This window comes from Stigmatopora argus, chromosome 15, assembly GCF_051989625.1.
Source record: "Stigmatopora argus isolate UIUO_Sarg chromosome 15, RoL_Sarg_1.0, whole genome shotgun sequence".
Classification (NCBI taxonomy): Eukaryota; Metazoa; Chordata; class Actinopteri; order Syngnathiformes; family Syngnathidae; genus Stigmatopora; species Stigmatopora argus.
The window spans coordinates 12,642,065-12,661,222 of NC_135401.1; the positions used below are offsets into that span (position 1 = coordinate 12,642,065).

Sequence of the window (19,158 nt, forward strand, 5' to 3'; positions counted from 1 at the left end):
TGGACAATGTGAAGGTACTTCTGCTCTTTTCTTGTGCAGTCTCTCTCTCAGGTCCCCGATGCGCTGATCCATCACTGTCACCTGAGCATTTCTCTTGTTCAGCAGCTCTTTGTTGTGCGCTAACTTGCTACTCTGCTCTAGGTTGTGACGATTGCGAGCCTGATACGACAACATTAAAAATATTCTTTATTTCTTAAAAAAATAAACATTTCAAAAAGGATCATCCTATTACCTGCAATTCTTGGTAGAGTTTTCTTAGTTCTAAGGCAGCAGGGCCAGAAAGTGCGGATCCTTTCACTCCAGTGGTACCTTGGGGTCTGTTGGGTGCCCCCTGCTGGGATCCCATAGAATTCAAGTGAAGGCGTCCTTTCCTCAGGTCCTCCAGCTGTTGGGTCAGCTAGTGAAACAGTTTAAAAATAGATTACAAATAATTCCTATGGTGACAGCATGAATTTGACTCCTTAATCCCTCTGAGATACCTGGTCAACTCGGGTAACGGCTGACTGTAGTTCAGTTTGCTTTTCCTGAAAAAGGCTGCTAACATGTTCAATTTCTGCCGCTGGAACACAAAACATGATCAATGATAGAGTTAAAAATAGCCATGTTTAGTTATTCAGACAAATTATATTTTATTTAAGAGATATCTTTGACGCCCGATACCAATTCCAAGAATGTGGTATCGGCCCATGCGGCTACTGTACCAACAACAACAAGTTCTATGCAAAACTATATAGTTTTTATTTTTTTTATACTTTTTTTCTTAAAAATTCTCTTTCCAAGTAAATATGCAATAATTTGGTATTAAAAAATGTAAAGTAATTGCTAACATGGCTTAGTCAGACACTGCGAATTGATGTGAACAGACGCCCAAACCATTTGAAATGGACGTGACCGGACGTTTCGTGGAAATACTTTTGGTCCCCGGACGTTTGGTCGACCGGACGTTTGGTCGACTGGACGTTTGGTAGAACGGACGTTTGGTAGAACAGACGTTTGGTAGAACGGACGTTTGGTTGCCGAGTTCGCTCGCTGTCAAATTATGACAGAGAGTTTACTGTTGATATTTTGATATTAGATATTTAGATATTAAACTCACTCTCTCTCTCTCATGATTATAATTTTGAGAGCTGGTTTCAACAGTAACAACCCGGTGACCAAACGTCCGTTCTACCAAACGTCCGTTCTACCAAACGTCCGTTCTACCAAACGTCCGTTCTACCAAACGTCCGTTCTACCAAACGTCCGTTCTACCAAACGTCCGTTCTACCAAACGTCCGTTCTACCAAACGTCCGGTCGACCAAACGTCCGAGGACCAAACATCCGGGGACCAAACGTCTTTCGACGAAACGTCCCAGTACCGAAATGGAAGGTGGTAGCAGATTAACAAATGGGAACAAACGTTCATTTGCTGCCACCCACCAAATTCAAATGGATTGGACGTTTGCGAGTGATAAAAAAAAAAAATCAAATCACAGCTAAATGGATGATTGGAAGCCACACAATTCCTAGCCTAGCCGGGATGTGACTTTTTATACTTTTATACTACTATTTATGTTTTTTTTAACTGGGAAAACACACTTTGAAAAGCTTGGAGTAGCACCACCTATTTCGTTGTACGCAGCTGTGTATGATGACAATAAAGACTTTTGATTTGATTTGAACAGTGGCAAATTACAAAACCAGATCTCGAATAGTACAGCATTGGCACCTTATTTAGTTCTGTATGCTAGTATCGTATTGGTGCAACAATATTATATACTTATGTGTGTTCAGACGCACAGAGGTTCCCATTGATCAGTTTACTGTAGTCCACTTGTCCTCTCATGGCTCGAATCTTCTTCAGCTTTGCCTCTTGAGTCTCCATTCGTTCCTTCAACTGCTGCAGTTTTTCAGCTTCGGACTGAAAATGGAGAAAAACAAAATAAAGGGACCTATTTTTTTGTAAAAGGTGTAACATTTGATTGAGCCGGACTGATGGATCGATTGATTGAGCGCAATCAAATTGAAACCTTTCAAAATCACTTAAATATGCCATTTTGTGAAAATGAATGGTTTTCATAAGTATGACTAAAATGTTTCAGGAAATAAATTGTTAACAACATCCAAAGTACTTAGTTTTAGTTTTGTTTTCTTGTAGATCAGGGATGGCAAACTCATCTTTGTCATATAGTTATGGTTCTTTTGGAGGACCAGTATGTGTTCCAACTAGGGCTGCTACGATTGAGCAACTAATCGAAATTTCAACACTTTACCCATTTGACTTTATAACTGGCATGCAAAATTGCCATCTAGTGCTCACCTGTGTTTGTAAATGGTTGGGTCTGCCCCCACTTTGAAGATACCTCAGCCTTTGCTCCTATTGTAATAGATAAGAATATAATCATGTATGTATTTCATTATCAAAGGCACACTTTATTTGACCCCTCAAATTGTGCCACCCCAATTTTAATTCACATATTGGGTTCATCTTATGTCCGTAAGTGCCACTGCCTAGGTCCTCGCTCCTCTGTTTACACCAGAAATTCCATCGAGATTATTGATAGACGAGCTAGACGGAAGGAGGTTCATATGTTTACAGGCTGTTTCTCAATACTCAATTACACGAGTACTTGTGAAGTTTGTTTGTGTGCACGGGAAGTATGGACTTGGCAAGAAAGGAGCATGCTTTGCCTAAGTATTGGAGGAGCTAGGCTAGGAATAAAAGGGTCAGTTGTGCTAGGGGGGAAAAGAAGTGCATGTTAGCCATAAATTTTGAATAAGTAACATTTAGCGATAAGTATAAGAAAAATAATGACAATAAAAAAACGTACTCTTAACTGATTACTAAATTCATACGTAGTCACATTTAAGTGACTATTCTGTAAAGACTCTTGCCGATTTGGAAAGTGTTTAAGCGGGGTGCATGGCAAGAAGTTTTAATTGTCAAACACAAATAACTATCAAAACCTGTTGTGATAAACATATTGAGCTTGGCAATGTAGCAAAATCAATAATTCTTCCATATATAGTGTAGCTCTTCTTCAGAGCCCCTCAGTCATGCCCCTCACCTGGGAACTGATTTCCCTATGATTGAGACAAAACAAAGTTCTTTACCAAAATGAAATGTCAACTCAATGAGGAAACTATAGCAAAAGAGAGCAGCCAACATAATGTAAAGCTCATGGATGAACAGGTGCTTAAATTAAAACATTGTATATTACCGTATTTTCTGCACGATAAGACACACCTTCGAATCGCCTATTTTTATTATTATTATTATTGTTATTATTATTGTTATTATCATCATTATTGTTATAATTATTAATACCATTATTATTATTATTATTGTTGTTATAATTATTAATACCATTATTATTATTGTTGTTGTTGTTATAATTATTAATACCATTATTATTATTATTATTGTTGTTGTTATAATTATTAATACCATTATTATTATTATTGTTGTTATAATTATTAATACCATTATTATTATTGTTGTTGTTGTAATTATTAATACCATTATTATTATTGTTATTACAGCATGGAGTAGTAGTAGTGGATTGTGTGATACATCAAGTTAGATGGAGATGTGATAAAAAATTACACAATGATTAACCAATATTTAAGCATATATAAGGCGCATTGAATTATATGGCACACTGCCGGCTTTTGATAAAATAAAAATCATTTACTTGCGCCTAATAGTGCAGAAAATACTATACATTAAATTATATTCTATCTGCCTCCATTTGCAACTTGAGTGACAATATGTCTGCCGTGATTTATATAACACCACTGAAACGAAAGAAGAGGTGACAATGACTGAGAATGCTGACACTGACAGAGACACTTCACACCTCTCTGGATCATGTAGCCTACTGCCTGTATTCAGAAATAAACAGCTGCGTGTGAGCACATGTGCGTGCTCGTACATGTCCAGAAAAAGAGGGCACTGGAATGTTGACAAGTGTCCCCATCACTCACTAAAAACACATTCATGCCTGAAAACTAAAAATAGTTTCTGTAATGGTAGCTTCTTTTGGTACAGTAGATACTATTGGACCTGTAGGAAATGTAATTCATTGGCAGCAGCTGTGTTTTGTATTATTCATTCATTTTCCTTACCGCTTAGGGTTGCGGGGGGTGCTGGAGCCCATCCCAGCTAACTATGGGAACCAGGTGGGGACACCCTGAATTGGCGGCCAGCCAATCGCAGGGCACAAGGAGACGGACAACCATTCACACTCACACTCATACCAAGGGGCAATTTAGATGGTTCAAATAGCCTACCCTGTATGTTTTTGGGATGTGGGAGGAAATCGGAATGCCCGGAGAAAACCCATGCAAGCCTGGGGAAAACATGCAAACTCCACACAGTGAGGACCCACCTGGGATCAAACCCTCGACCCCAGAACAGTTTTGATTTATGACTTTAATCTAATAATCTTACCTAGTTTTTGTATTGTAAATTATGATATTAGTCCTGTCATATAAAATTAGTCCCGCCATATACAATTTCCTGCGGCACACCAGATCATCACTTGCAGCAGTTGGGAAACACTGAGATAGACAATCTAAAAAATAAACGAAGTAAATAAACGAAATAAAGTCGAAATTGTGATTTTATTTGTAAAAAAAAATAAAAATAAAAAAATCGAGAAATTATATTTTTGCCATATGGACCACTCCTTCGCCGGAGCCTGAAATAAACGGTATTATATGAATACCATGTGGTCATAGTGAGTCAAGTCTTCCCAAACAGAGTTATTTAAGTCCTCTATAAATATATGTACTATATATACACTTGTTCATTTTAATAATGGCTGTGAAAGCTCATATGTCACATTTGTTCATTCCCGATCTCCTAGTCCAAATGCATTGGACGTCTACCATCGTCAAAGGAAGTCAATGAGTTAATCCTTTAATTTTATCCAAGTACATACGCATGGAATATAAAGTACATGAGCCATGACCTTTGAACCACACAGATGCACACTTCTTCTTTTTAACTACCGGAGTCCAGAGGTCAATCCTTTTCAGACGGACTCAGACAAGCAAACGGTAAGTGACACCTAATCCATCAATAGAATGACTGTTAATGCGTGCATGAAAGTTACCTTGGCAAGCAACATCTGTTGTTGAGCATCTATTTGTTGCTGTTGTCTTGTAGCCATTTCCTGGAGTTCAGAGAGGGTTAGCTCCACACGGGGAACCTAACAATAGGGACAGTAAAATCAGATGATGTACTGTATCTTAATATGATAGCTTCCATGGATTGCTGGTATTATTTAGTCATGAGTCCATCTATTATACAGTGTCTGAGTCAAGAGGGATGAGGTTCCTCCTGATAAGATGAAACGGCAATGGCGCTAGATAAATGCTGGCCTACAATGCACAGCTGCACACGTTGCACTTCACATGTAAGGGTCATTCAGCTTCTTCAGCTGACTACAGAAATGTTATTATGTTGGCAGCTGGTGGCCTTGGCTGGGTGACGGCGTTATGGCATTAGTTCAGGGAAAATGGCCTGATTTCTATTTGGCTTCAGTTTTTTTTTCCTGTCACAGTCAATGATATTATGATATTTGTGCAATATAAGTGCAATCTGATCAGAGTGTTGTCGTTACAGTTTTCACAATGCTAACATTTTTAACTCAATATCAATACTCAAAGAGAATACTTAATAGAATTTTCTGTATTACATGAACAAAACAGCTAATTTAATTCATTAATAATCCGTACTGTGCATCCTCGCAAGGGTTGCCCCTTTTAAATCAATAATTGTAATTTTTTAATCATTTTTTTCTGTGTTTTTAGTTCAAAAATCATTTTGTAAAATCTAAAAAATATATTAAAAAAGCTAAAATAAACATTGTTTTAGATCTATAAAAACTGAATATTCAGGGCTTTTAATCCAGTTCTTTTAATCCATTTATTAAAAAAAATCAAAATATTAAATCTAAAATGGTCTGGCCCACATGAAATCGAGTTGACGTTAACGCGGCCTGTGAACCAACCCGAGTCTGACACCCTTGCACTACACCATCAGATGGCTAAAATTATTTAATTTTCCGTATCCTCGTAAGGGTTGAAGGGGTTAGAGGAGCCTATCCCAGCTGACTTCAGGCAAAAGGCAGACTACACCCTAGACTGGTCACCAGTCAGCCCAGAAACACACTGGCTACACCTAAATTGATTAACTCATTTATTATTACCTCCAATGATGTGGCATTCAATCGTTCTTCTGTATGATTTGAAATTTGTCACTAGTAGACAGCCAATCCATTTGAAGCTAAAGCAGTGGCAGCAAATATTTAAAAAAATCTTACTTGGGAATGCCTCAAAATCATCAGAAATGAGTTAAAATTAACAAGCTGTTGTTTAACAAAAAAGTTTTAAAAATGAACAAATTAACATAGAAATGAGTCAAAATAAACTCCTTTCCTGTCATTGACAACAAAAAAATCTAGTAATTCATTTAAAATGGGAGAAATATCTGAGCATGTCATCTTTCAGTGCTATTGATGGCGCTAGATGTCTAATTTATGTGGATTGTGATAGGACGAATAAACGAATATACAAAAGACTTAATGTCTTACTGCCTAATAAGTTAGTCATCGGCCTGCAAGACAACACTAAAACCAATTGAAACCGTTCATAAGCAATCTCTGAAAGTATTGGACAAAAAAATCAAAAACGTAGCATCACTCTTAGATATTTAAAAAAACATGAACACCTGAACTGGGACAATCCTGTTAAATATGACGATGCCATCTTGGTTTACAAAATCTTCCATCACAAAGCTCCTCCTCCACTGCAAGAATTTGTAAATAAAAATCCGAATCGATCAACAAGAGGTGGTTCTAGAGGTGACTGAGTATTTCCCCTCATAAAGAGTACATTTAGCCAAACCACATTCTCTGTTCATGCCTCGCATACCTGGAACTCAATACCAAATACTACACGTGAGCTCCCATCTCTGAACCTCTTTACCAATCATCTTAAAGAATGGCTGCTGGATGAACAACATTGTTATCACAACACTGCCTAGGCCTGTACTACGTTTTTGAGCCAATCCCAGCTGTCTCCGGGGCAGAGGCGGGGGATACCCTGAATCAGTGGCCAGCCGATCGCAGGTCAGAAGGAGATGGACAACCATGCACACTCACACCCATACCTAGGGGCAATTTAGAGTGTCCAATCAGCCTACCATGGATATTTTTGGAATGTGGGAGGAAACCGGAATGACTCTGCATATTCTCTACCTCGGTCACAGTCTGCAGAAGTTCTCCATCTTGGGGAAGACTTCCTGTGTGTGGTTCCAGTTTTTGTCCAACTTTAAAACATCTTTTTGAGTCTGTATCCGTTTTTGCTACCGCAACCAAGATGGCACCGTTCAAGTGGCAGGCGGCGGTAGCTCTGTCCACTCTTGCTCGTTTTGTGTTTTTGCTGCTTTTCTGTCTTAATGATTTGATTTGGTGATTCTTAATGATCCCATTCACTTTGATTTGCTTTGTGCTTTGTGCTTTTGCTTTGTTGTTCTGTCTAATCACCCTCTTACTACTGTCACAATGAAATTTCCCTACTACGAGATGAATAAAGTTATCCAATCCAATCCAAAACCCACACAAGCCCGGAGAGAACATGCAAACTCCACACGGTGAGGACTGACCTGGAATCGAACCCTCGACCCCACAACTGTGACGCTGACGTGCTACCCACTCATCTTTATTTAGACCGATATAATTATAGCAGCGAGTATGGGGAGAGAAATTTATACAAGATTGCATGAAAGGAAGGTCCCAACCCAGCCACATCCTGCAATTGTTTACTTTAAGTCACACACACACAAACATTGTGTATCCATGCTACACACACATAACTGCTTTACTGATACCCTTTTTTATGTGATATTGTTACAGTATCGGCATCAGATGATAACACACAGCCAGGTGGCTGTTCTTGGCAGCCTAAAAATGGAATGTGAATGTGGTGCATTATGCACTAATTATAACAACAAAGCTAGAGGTGGTTGTTGGAACTAGCACCCTAAAATCAGCATGGGGTTAAAAAATGCCTCGGTCTCACATCACTAAATTACTGCATTGATCCACTTATAGTGTAATGCACCAAACTTCTACCAATATGCCAGCTCAGCATTATCTTAATATGTATATTTACTTCATTATTGTGATTGCTTTATGTCCGTCCAATTATGCATTTTTTTCTGTTAGGCATATTTTATTTTTTATTTTTTAATACATTTATGTTAATGTAATCACTTGTCATAGTTGGGGCAAAAATAATAAAATGAATTCAATTGAACTATATTGTATTTCTTACAGTTATACTAAGAATCATAGAGCACAGAAATTAACACTTTGTAGCTCATGCAATGACCACTGTGCAACATCCTGTGGACTGCACTAGTGTCATTTCCAAGTCATATTATCATGCAGAATCTGCTGGTTTCCTGCCGTGCTGTATTTTACCTGCAGGCTGTCCCATGTGATCCTGCAGGAACGGACTTTAATTTTGCTGCATTGTCCTTCAATGGTAAATTCCTGCACCATGTCCACCTCATTCCACTCCATCCTTAGAGGACTTCCAGACAAACGTTACGATTTTTTTAATAGAATTACAATGCCACAGTGTTGCGGCAGAGGAGAAACAAAGCAATTCTTATCGCAACTTTCTCCTCCATTTTGGTGCTGATGTGCTAAAATTTACGACACCTCCTCATCTTTCTCTTGCTCTCTCTCTTTCACACTCTCCTTAGCACGACCCGCACTCCCTCCCTCCCTGTGTTTTCAATAAAGTGTTATTGGGATGGTCGGATGTGACGTGCAGAGTAAGAACCCTCTATGTAACTATATTCACTTTTGGTAGGTGAACAGTCCAACTCCCATTTATCCATTTTTAATTGCTGTTATATAGAATGGTAATGTCTTTGTTGCATTTTAAGATACTCTCCTACAACCCACACGGTCTAGTTTTAGTCTATACTCCTTCACTCGGTGCTCCTTATGCAGTGACAGCTGGCTCTTTGCTGAAATGACACAAAGTTTAACCTATCGACTAGCACAGGGGTGGCCAAATGACGGCCTGCGGGCCAACTGCAGCCCCCTTTTTTATTGGCCTCCGAGCAAATTCTGAAAATATCAATGAATATTGGCTGCACAAGAAGCTCAAGTAAAATCTACACACGGTTGCAAATCTCATCTGTAACATAAGATGATGCCTATCATTTAAACCAGGGGTGCCCAACTTCGGTCCTCGAGGGCTCATTTCCAGTCTGTATTCAATGTATCCCTCCACCACACCTCAATCAAATGATCAACTCATCAGCAAACTATCCAAAAGCTTACCAATAACGATCCTGATCATTAGATTCAGGAGTGTTGGTGTAGGGAGACATGGAAAACACACTGGATAGGGACCCTCGAGGACACGAGTTGGGCATCCTTAACTCAAACAGTACCTCTCCAATGGCTCAGAAATCAAACTCTGATAACATATTGCAATTAATTCAGTCATCATGTATACCGCACATCCTATACCCTAACCCAGCTGACTTTGGGTGAAAGGCAGACCACACCATAGACTGGTTGCCAGTAAGCCACAGAGAGAGAGACAACATTCACACTTACAATGATACCCCCACCGAGCGCGAATCGATCCCACACATGCCCTCACCAAAGTAAGGCGAGTGAACCAGTACACCCTCAGGTGGCCACATATTTAGTAAATCAATTTAGGAAACTGTTTAATATAACATTTTTTTAATCTAAATAAACATATGGAAAAAATAATTCAATGTGATGAATTGACCTAACTTGGTTGTGATTTTGTGACTTTTTTGGTGTCGCTAGAGATTTTCTCTTTGATCTCCACAGTTTGGTTCAGTAGTATTAATACGTTTTTATATTGTGCATATTGTTATATCGCTGGATTATTTTTCATCTTGTAGCTCTTACCTCATTCACTTTCACTGACAGTCAAATCATTTCAAATTGGAAGGGCGGAATTAAGTATCATGTTTGACTGCCATTGACAAGAGTAGATTTTCAATCCAATTTGATTGGGGGGCGATCCAAATAGACATTGATTGCTAGCAATAATTGCCACTGAGTTAATGCTTACAAATAAATACATTCTCAAGACCAAATCATTTTTCCCACATTCCTATATTCTGTTTAACAAAGGAAAATGGAATGTTTGGCACTTGCATATTTCTGTAAGTGGCCCTCAAAGAAAAAAAGCACCCCTTATGTACACACCCCTGCACTAGCCAAATCCAATGCCCGCGAGGCCGGACAAAAAAAACCCTTCCATTATAGGTAGGAACCTCTGTGTACCTTCCAATACAATTGCCATACCAGGTTCATAATAATGATGATCTCACAGTATGGCAATATAATATTATTATATATTAACAATATTAGGCCACCCGATGGTGCAGTGGTTCTTTCGCCTGACTTTGGTGCGGGCAGCCTGGGTTTGATTCCCACTCTGTGGCAGAGTCATACCTGTCAACCGCTGCCGATAACTGCCCTTATAAATGATTATGATTCCCCTTACAAACCCCCAAAAAACCTTACAAACACCGTACGAGTCGTACAGTGTTTGTAAGGTTTTTTGGGGGTTTGTAAGGGGAATCATAATCATTTATAAGGGCAGTTATCGGCAGAGGTTGACAGGTATGCAGAGTGGTTGTTTGTCTCTCTGTGTGCCCTAAAACTGACTGGCGACCAGTCTAGGGTGTAGTCCGCCTTTCGCCCGAAGACAGTTGGGTTAGGCTACAGCAACCCCCGCAACCCTTTCGAGGATGGGCGGTATGGAAGATGAATGAACGAATGAATGAATGAACAATATTAGTATTTATACACGATTCAGGAAATCAATCAATACAACTATAACACTATTGAAGAGGAAAAACAAGCAGTCCATGAACTGCTGAAATTAGCAAACTCAGTCAGCAACATTCTGTAAAAAATCCCAACAACATGCATGTAGGCTGGTTGAACACTTTAAATTGCCCCTAAGTTTGAATGGTTGTCCATCTTTTTTTCCTCTTCATCTGTACCCTGATGTTTTACCTCAGTGTCTGCCATTGATGGCACTAGACATCCAATATTTCTGGAGTGGGAGGTCTGTCAGAGAGTGAACCAAATTATTCACTCCGCTAGTTTGAATCTATGGGACATTTCCTCGTGGTGAATGTGATAATCTCATTTAAATTCACAAAGATTTTTCTTTAAAAATAAACTTAAAATTTCAATTAAGCCCATTTTGCTAAGCGGCCAAGCAAATTGAGCACTGACTGGCTATAATGACAATAGACATGCAAATCGTTGATCGAAAAGTAAATATTGGTTTGGCCATATATGGTCATCATACAATAATGGGTAACACAGAGATTTTAATGGTGCTACAAACTCAAAGTAAAAATGAATAAATTGTTGGGTTGGGCGAAAGTAAAGAGTGTTGTCAACGACCCTGAACAATTTGAATGAACAAAAAAATAATAGGTACATGTAAAAAGACTCACTTTGAGGTGAGATGGTTAACCGCGAATGGACAAAAGTATTCATTCACTGCCAAACGTTCTAGTGAAAATGGATTGGACGTCTACTAGTGACAAACTCATTTCAATTCACAGCACAAGGATGGAAACATTGTGAAATAACCACACAGGTATTAAAATCAGAGTTACTATGTTCAGTCGCGATGAGGAGCAAAAAATAAAGCAAATGTTCAACACTGGGGCTAATCTGAAAAAAAAGTTATTTGAAAACCATCTGGAGAACTTACCCGCGCCATTTAAAACAGCAGCCACACCTCAAATTCTTTTGGATTTGCAGCAAATGTGAAAATAACACAGCAGTAACACAAGACAATAGTAAAGGAGCGGGAAAAGGTGAAAGGAAGAAAAGGATGAGGAGGAGCTGTTTGGCTGGCAAACAATCCTCTTAGCCCGGTTATGTCATGAGACCAAACTAATCCCACCTTCACTGACTGGCCAACACACACATAAACACACTAGCTGACTCACAGGCAGACTGACCAACGCTGTACCACACAAATGTTTATCAATGACTGCCTCACCAGCATTTGTAAAGGAAGGATCTCGTCTGAGCTCAAAACAAACGGAAACAGCGACCAAAATAGTTTGCCCAACACACTTCGATGAACACCAAGCTGGATTTGTTGTCTTTTTGCACCACGAAAGCAGCACCAAAGCACAACAAATCCAGCACAGTTGCTCACCATCCTACACTTGATTTTTTAAAAATTACAACCCAGTTTACAACCTGGCAAAATGTGATTTTAAAAATGAATGGTTTGATAAGTTAGTAGACAAGAGCATGATCCTCATGGGCTGCAGTGGGTGCAGGTTTTCATTCCAACCGATAAAGGAGATACATTTTCACCACTCTGCTGTTTTAAAAGTGTAATCAGTTGATTAGAGTTAGGTGCTGCTTGTTCCAGAAGAAACCTTATTGGTTGAACTGTCCTTGTGGCATTGTTTGGACACATTTTGACTAGAAATATAGCTGCGGATAAAGTATAAGTACATTAATTTTTGGACTATAAATCGCTATTTTTATCACTACTCTTTTGATCCCTGCGGCTTTTATAAAAAGCGCCTTATCTCTGGGAGAACAAACAAAATCCACATTTTCTCATTTAAAAAAAAAGATATTTTTGGAACTTTTGCTCCAGGTGACGTTGTGATAACACTGAATTTCTCGTGTGCTCTGACATAAATGCATCCTTAGTTACCGTATTTTCACGACTATAAGGCGCACATAAAAGTCTTAAATTTTCTCCAAAATAGACAGAGCGTCTTATAATCCAGTGCGCTTTATGTATGGACCAATAATAAAATTGTTATACGATAAAATAAAATAAATTAGTCGATAGGGTACACCATCCTCTACAGCTCTCACAACTACGGCAAGCAGCCCCCGACTCTACTATTTTTCCCGTAGAAAAAGTACTGTGCAGTGACTGCTGGGATATATAGTTCTTTTGTCAATACACCCAATGGATTGTGGCCTGGACATCGACATCAACACAGCTTTACAAAGCGTGGAAGGCAGCGCTGGAATAGCTACGCTAGCTACTAGCTAGCTACTATTTGCGAATGGATTGTGGCCGCCTGGACGAACGTATAAAACTCAGCGTTTTCGATGACTCATTTGGACAATTGTTCAATTCGGACACAGAAAATGAGGACTTTGATGGATTTGTGGGTGATGATGACATGAGTACATTGTAAAATGGCTACATAAAAAAACTTGTTTTTAGCGTGTGGGTGTAGCGTGTATGTTTAAGCCTGTGTATGTTTTGCCATGCCTGTCTGCGTCTATAAAAACGGTGCGTCCTTTGTGTGTGTGTAAAATACAGAAATAGCACTTGTTATGACACTGTGGCTAAAAATACGATGCGTATGTTAGTGTTCCAAAAATTGCGTTAGATAAAAGGCATTACTTTTTCATCAGACTTCATCAAAAACTTTTTTCAGATTTTAAACGGGCAGATATACAATATTTGCTGCGATGAGAGGATGCTGCACTGGTGCATATTAGTCCATTTCAACCAGAACTCAGATGACGTTATTGCCGACGAAAGGCAATGGGAGTTTTGACAGATTGTTGATGTTTTTGTGAATTAATGTTCACCCTAACATATCTTAAAAAGCGGTTGGATAACCACAATGCGATGCTAGCACTACCAATATATCCGTTAACCTCAAGTTAAATGGCCTGCCAATGGGGATTTAAAGAGGACTTCGCGACTATAGAGGTTGAGGTAAAGTGGATTTTTCTTTTTGTAAACTTAGTGATATGTTTTGTCTTTAAATAAATGGAAATATCCCATATTAAGACATGGAAACATGTGGAGTATTCATGTGGAGTATATACATCGATTTTTGGTAAAATGTGGTCTATGGTCAAGTGTGCTCTATATTCTCGCCCTGAACAGTGCAAGTATGACAAAAACGTGGTAAGTGTGTTTGTGTGATGGATGTCTTACGCCAGTATTAGAGCCTTCTGTTGTTTCCTTGCTCCAGGTTGTCTCAAAAGCCTGCAAACTTCCTTAAGAAGCAGAAACATTGTCATTAGTAAAGCTTCTTACGGAGTGGTCATCCATGATGCAGCCATTTTGCGCTGTCACGTGGAGAATATTAAAGCCCTGAACTAAAAGCATTTCTAACATGTGGTGACAACAAGACTAGCCTCAGGCCGTACCTTGTAGTTGAATTCAGAAAAAAATCTACATTTGATTTTCTGTCCCAACATATTTTGACACTTGATATCTTTGTATATTTGCTGAACCTGGAAAATATACCAATATTTTGATCAGAGTTCTGAAAATAACTGCCAATGAAGTGTTTGCATGAATTAAAATAAATGAACCTATGAAGTAACATTTCTCAGGCAGCCCTTCCTATTCAGGGTCGCACCATGCATGTTACATAATTCTAATCATCTTATCGGGCTAATTGCTGACCGAGCCCCTGACCTCACCTCTAAACCTTGTAAACACTACTCATTGTGTACTGTTCTTCTTGCGGGTATATATTTGCCTGACAAAGTAATAAAAATACATATACCAATCAAGTACAATTATTTTTTTTTAAATCACTGTAATGCAACTGACAACAGGTTGATAAAATGGCTCACAATATTCTTCTCTTGCAGGATTGAAGCACCAAACCTGGACATGCACACAGTTGGTATACCCATTGCATAGTACAGTGCTTTACCTTGCGGGACAGAAGGACAGTGTCGCAGGTAGAAGCTGACCTCAGGCCTCCTTGCACCCCACTGCTGAAGAAGATCCATTAGTAACAATGGCTGAGGGAGAACTCGCTCTGTAGTGAGACAGAAAGAAAACCAACTGTCAAAAGGGAAAGAAACCCATCATTCATTCAATTTCCTTTGCTTATCCTCACAAAAGTCAAGGGGGGTGCTGGAGCCTATCCAAGCTTACTACGGTCAGTAGGCATCAGACACACTGAATCGGTGGCCAGCCAATCACAGGAGAAACTGATAAGAATTGAAAGAAATCTTTCATTGATTTTTTTTGTTTGAGGGAATGAAATAATACGATGATATATATTTGATCTAATGACATACTGCATGCATATAGCATCCAAACTATACGTCAAATAAAGTAGGTTAGTATATAGTATATTATGGACATTTCGTAAATATTAAATCAATGACAAATTATGTACAGGATTAAGATAATACACCAGCTCTTAATGTGTAGAAAATACAGTAAAACCATAAATTATCTAATATAGATATTTTGAATTATTTGTGTTGTATGTGTTCTGTGTGAATTTTGTGTTGTTATTTTCCATTATCTTGCATGCATTACTCAAATACATTTGGCGGGAAACCCAATTGGCTATCTATCAGGGGATGTTTGGGACATCTTAAGGCCGAATGGTAGTAGTACTGTGCCATAGGAAATCTGATCAATGTAGAAAGTGAGCGCGAATTGAATGCCTTCTGCTGATCAACATTTGCATTGCAGGAACTGGTATCTTAATCCATTCATTTTTTAAATGCTTATTCTCACAAGGGCCGTGGGGGTTCTGTTACCCATCCCACCTAACTACAGGTAGTATGTGGGGTACACACTGAACTGCTTGCCAGCAAATCGCGAAGCACAAATAAAAACAAACAATTATTCGCGCACACATTCACACCTAGCGATAATTTTGTTCAGTCTGCCTATCATGAATGTTTGCAAAATATCGATAGCAACTTTTATATGCTTTCATACAGCACAAATTTGAAATGTTGAGGAAATGGACTTGCACAAAAAACATGGTAATGAATGCACGCTCAGCGGATGTGGCTCAAATAAATTCATAAACTGTCTATGCCGCAAGCCAACCCTGACCATAACCACAACAGAGCTCAGATGATGAAGTGCTGTCTGTCCCCCTTTTTCACATTGAATCCCTTCTTGCATGAACGCATGTGTGTGAGTTGGCCCTCTGTAGAGTTTGCAAGAAAAAATAAATAATATATATAACATATAATATATAATATATATAAAAATACAAATGCCAGGAACATGAATAATAGCACAAACAAAAACATATAACAATTCGGCTGTACTGTAGCCTTGAGACAAGACATCTTGCAACTTGTTATGGGACATACGGTAATTTATTGTTTCCATTTATTGACTACTGCTTTATATGTTTAACCTTTAAAAGCATTATTGTATTAGAACCTTTTATAGTCTGACCACTCAAGTCACACATACTCAGCGATGTGATGTGGATCGCTGGTCTAACAGTTTGGGTTGAATGAATTAAGGCCACAGTGGTTCCCAGTGTATGCATGTAATAGACTGGTCCATTTAGTTTGACAAGGCATAAAATGAGGCTATGCTTTCATGGGCTGGGCTTTGTTCATGTCTATCCTCTTATTCACATTATACCTCATACTATGTTCATGCTCCCCACATACAGAATTTGTAAAAAAAAAAAATCCTGTCCACTATTTTTGGTAACACTGATTCTCACAGTTTAACATATTTAAAACGTTTTATAACTCACGGGATGACGCCTCAATTTCGATTTCACCTATAACATTAACAGTTGCGGGAAAAACGCGTTTTTATCAGCAAAAAAAAGGCCCCTTCATTCCCAATAGCAAAAACACTTAAATTTCAAAATGTATGTCATGCTACGTTTTTTAAAATCCTTTTCAAATAATTTACATGTCACCAAACGTAGGAAATCAAGCTACACGAGAGTACAGTCTTAACCTGAAGCACACGCTTCCACAAAAAAAAATTAACAAAAACATCCTCATTACTTCCAATGGAAAGAAAATACCTTACATCAACCTTTATTGACCCAGAAAATGCCTTAAAATGAACAGGAAAAGACCCAAATGTATAGCAAGTGACCACAGAATGCCCCAAAATGTGCAAAAAGTGACCCAGAATCAATAGAAAGTGACCCATAAGCAACCTAAAATGAACAAGGAAGTGACACCCAATTAACTTACAACGATATTTGTTCTGATTGATTTTAACTGGGAGGACTCGCATCTTCCAGTGCTATTGACGGCGCTAGACGTCCATTCCCTTTTGACGGGTTAGGGGCAAATGTACCAACGTCAAAATGGTTTGGATGTCTCGCGCTGTTCATGGCATCAATTGCGATAACAAGAAAGTGACCTAAAAATGTTAAAAAACAAGACTTGACTAAAAATCTACAGCCAGTGACCCATGGGAGAGAGAGCAAAGAATCCCCACGCAATTTCTTCAGAAATGGGATTTTGTATTTTTCTAATGGTGTTTGTAAGTGAATGGGTCCCTGTGTAATTATATACCTATAAACAGGTATTATTCAACTAAATGTTATATCTTGGGGCCAAAAACACACTCACCATGCCCATTCCATTTCTCAGCTAAGTGACACTCCCCTTCGCCTGCCTCTTTACAGTACTCCACCACATCTGCAACTCTGGTTGCGGGTGTAACTGGGACCTCAGTAAGCATCTGTTGGGTGTCATTGAGGTAAACTGTCAGGATCACCTATAAGCAGAGAAACAATTAGTTATTTTTTTGTTTTTCTTTCCTAAAGCAGGATTTTGGATCAATCATTGAAACAATTTTCTTTAAATATAAATATTGTTATTGTGATTGTTATTGTTATTATTCTAATATCCACATTGAGAGGAATATATGCAACCTGAAAGATGGTGTCATGCCTCTTTGTAAGTCAACAGTTGAATGGTGAATTTAGGGTATTTAGCATAGTGACCATAACATTAAAGCCACATTTTTCCCAAAATATTCATTTCTTCCCTTAGCACAAAAAAGCATTGTCCACTGTGACTATTTCCACAACTTTACATCACATACCATGTGATTGATTACTATACACTAATCCCTGGTAGTCTACACACCTATCCAGATCATGTGATCTGGTTGCATGCAGACGGACAGAGCTGGGATACATTCTCTAAATCTTGGATTAGATACAAACACCCGTTCCCACGCACTCTCTACACATGCAAACACACACACAGGAAACACACACACACAAATGATAAAGGGGATATAGTACAGCAATCATCCTTATGAGGGCCTTATTTTTTCATATTTCTTAGCATTGTCCCATTTAATTATTTATTATCCAAGATTGGGTCACGGGTGCAGCAGCTTCAGCAGGGAATCTCGCCAGTGGCTTCATCCAGTTTTTCCAGAGGGATCGCAAGGTGTTCGTGATCAGGCCCGCGACCTCCTGTCAGTAGGGCATGTCCAGAACACCTAACTAGAGAGGCATCCAAGAGGGATCCTGATCAGATGGCCAAGCCACTTCCAAACAACAAAATGGCACCGTCACGTGGAAGCCAGTGGCAGTAGCTCTGTCCACTCTTATTTGTTTTTTGTGTTTTACAGCCCTTCTATCTTTTTTAAATTGCATTTTAAGATTTCTTAATACATTCCTTTTTACTTTACTTTGTACTTTATACTTACTTTAATGTTTTTACAACTTTCTTTGTTCTGTTAGCCTGGCTTCTTTCTGCTACTTCTTTTTTGGAACCATTCAGCCATGCCTACGCTGTCATACACATGGGACTAGCTGTTACAATACGCAGCAGAAGGAGCAACACCTCAATTACCGCTGGGAATTCGGAGCTGGACAAAAGTGCCGGGAGAAGAAGCAACGCTTCTGACCAACCATTCCATCGTGGGATAAGATGGAAGAGCTGTCGGCGCTTACCAGCAACGGAGTCGAGGAGTTCTGCCCTGCTGCTGTTTTCTTCATATTCTCTACCTCGGTCCGAGTCTGCAGAAGTTCACCATCTTGTGGAAGACTTCCTGTGTGTGGTTCCAGTTTTTGTCCAACTTTACGTCTTTTTTAGTCTGTATCCGTTTTAGCTACCGCAACCAAGATGGCGCCGTTCAAGTGGCAGCCGGCGGCGGTAGCTCCGTCCACTCTTGCTCGTTTTGTGTTTTTGCTGCTTTTCTTAATGATTTGATTTGGTGACTCTTAATGATCCCATTTACTTTGATTTGCTATGTATTTTGTGCTTTTGCTTTGTTGTTCTGTCTAATCACCCTCTTGCTACTGCCACAATGAAATTTCCCGAATACGGGATGAATAAAGTTACCCAATT

General features: G+C 39.0%; 1 protein-coding gene across 7 annotated transcripts in view; it reads right to left on the minus strand.

Annotated features, from left to right (window-relative positions):
- LOC144089623 (apoptosis-stimulating of p53 protein 1-like) overlaps nucleotides 1-19,158 on the minus strand; it is a 35,139-nt gene that overhangs the window by 12,303 nt on the left and 3,678 nt on the right. For 2 of the 7 annotated variants that reach the window (XM_077620646.1, XM_077620648.1), the window contains exons 2-10: nucleotides 17,419-17,566; nucleotides 14,760-14,867; nucleotides 14,027-14,088; nucleotides 5,101-5,196; nucleotides 2,301-2,357; nucleotides 1,781-1,901; nucleotides 480-559; nucleotides 233-397; nucleotides 19-159 (exon numbers count right to left, since the gene is read on the minus strand). In XM_077620646.1, coding sequence (XP_077476772.1) covers nucleotides 19-159; nucleotides 233-397; nucleotides 480-559; nucleotides 1,781-1,901; nucleotides 2,301-2,357; nucleotides 5,101-5,196; nucleotides 14,027-14,088; nucleotides 14,760-14,867; nucleotides 17,419-17,566 — 978 coding nt within the window. Of the gene's footprint in view, nucleotides 1-18; nucleotides 160-232; nucleotides 398-479; nucleotides 560-1,780; nucleotides 1,902-2,300; nucleotides 2,358-5,100; nucleotides 5,197-8,475; nucleotides 8,739-11,797; nucleotides 12,049-14,026; nucleotides 14,089-14,759; nucleotides 14,868-17,418; nucleotides 17,567-19,158 lie in introns of those variants that run through there. The other 5 variants (XM_077620647.1, XM_077620651.1, XM_077620649.1 and 2 more) reach the window with 5 other exon arrangements.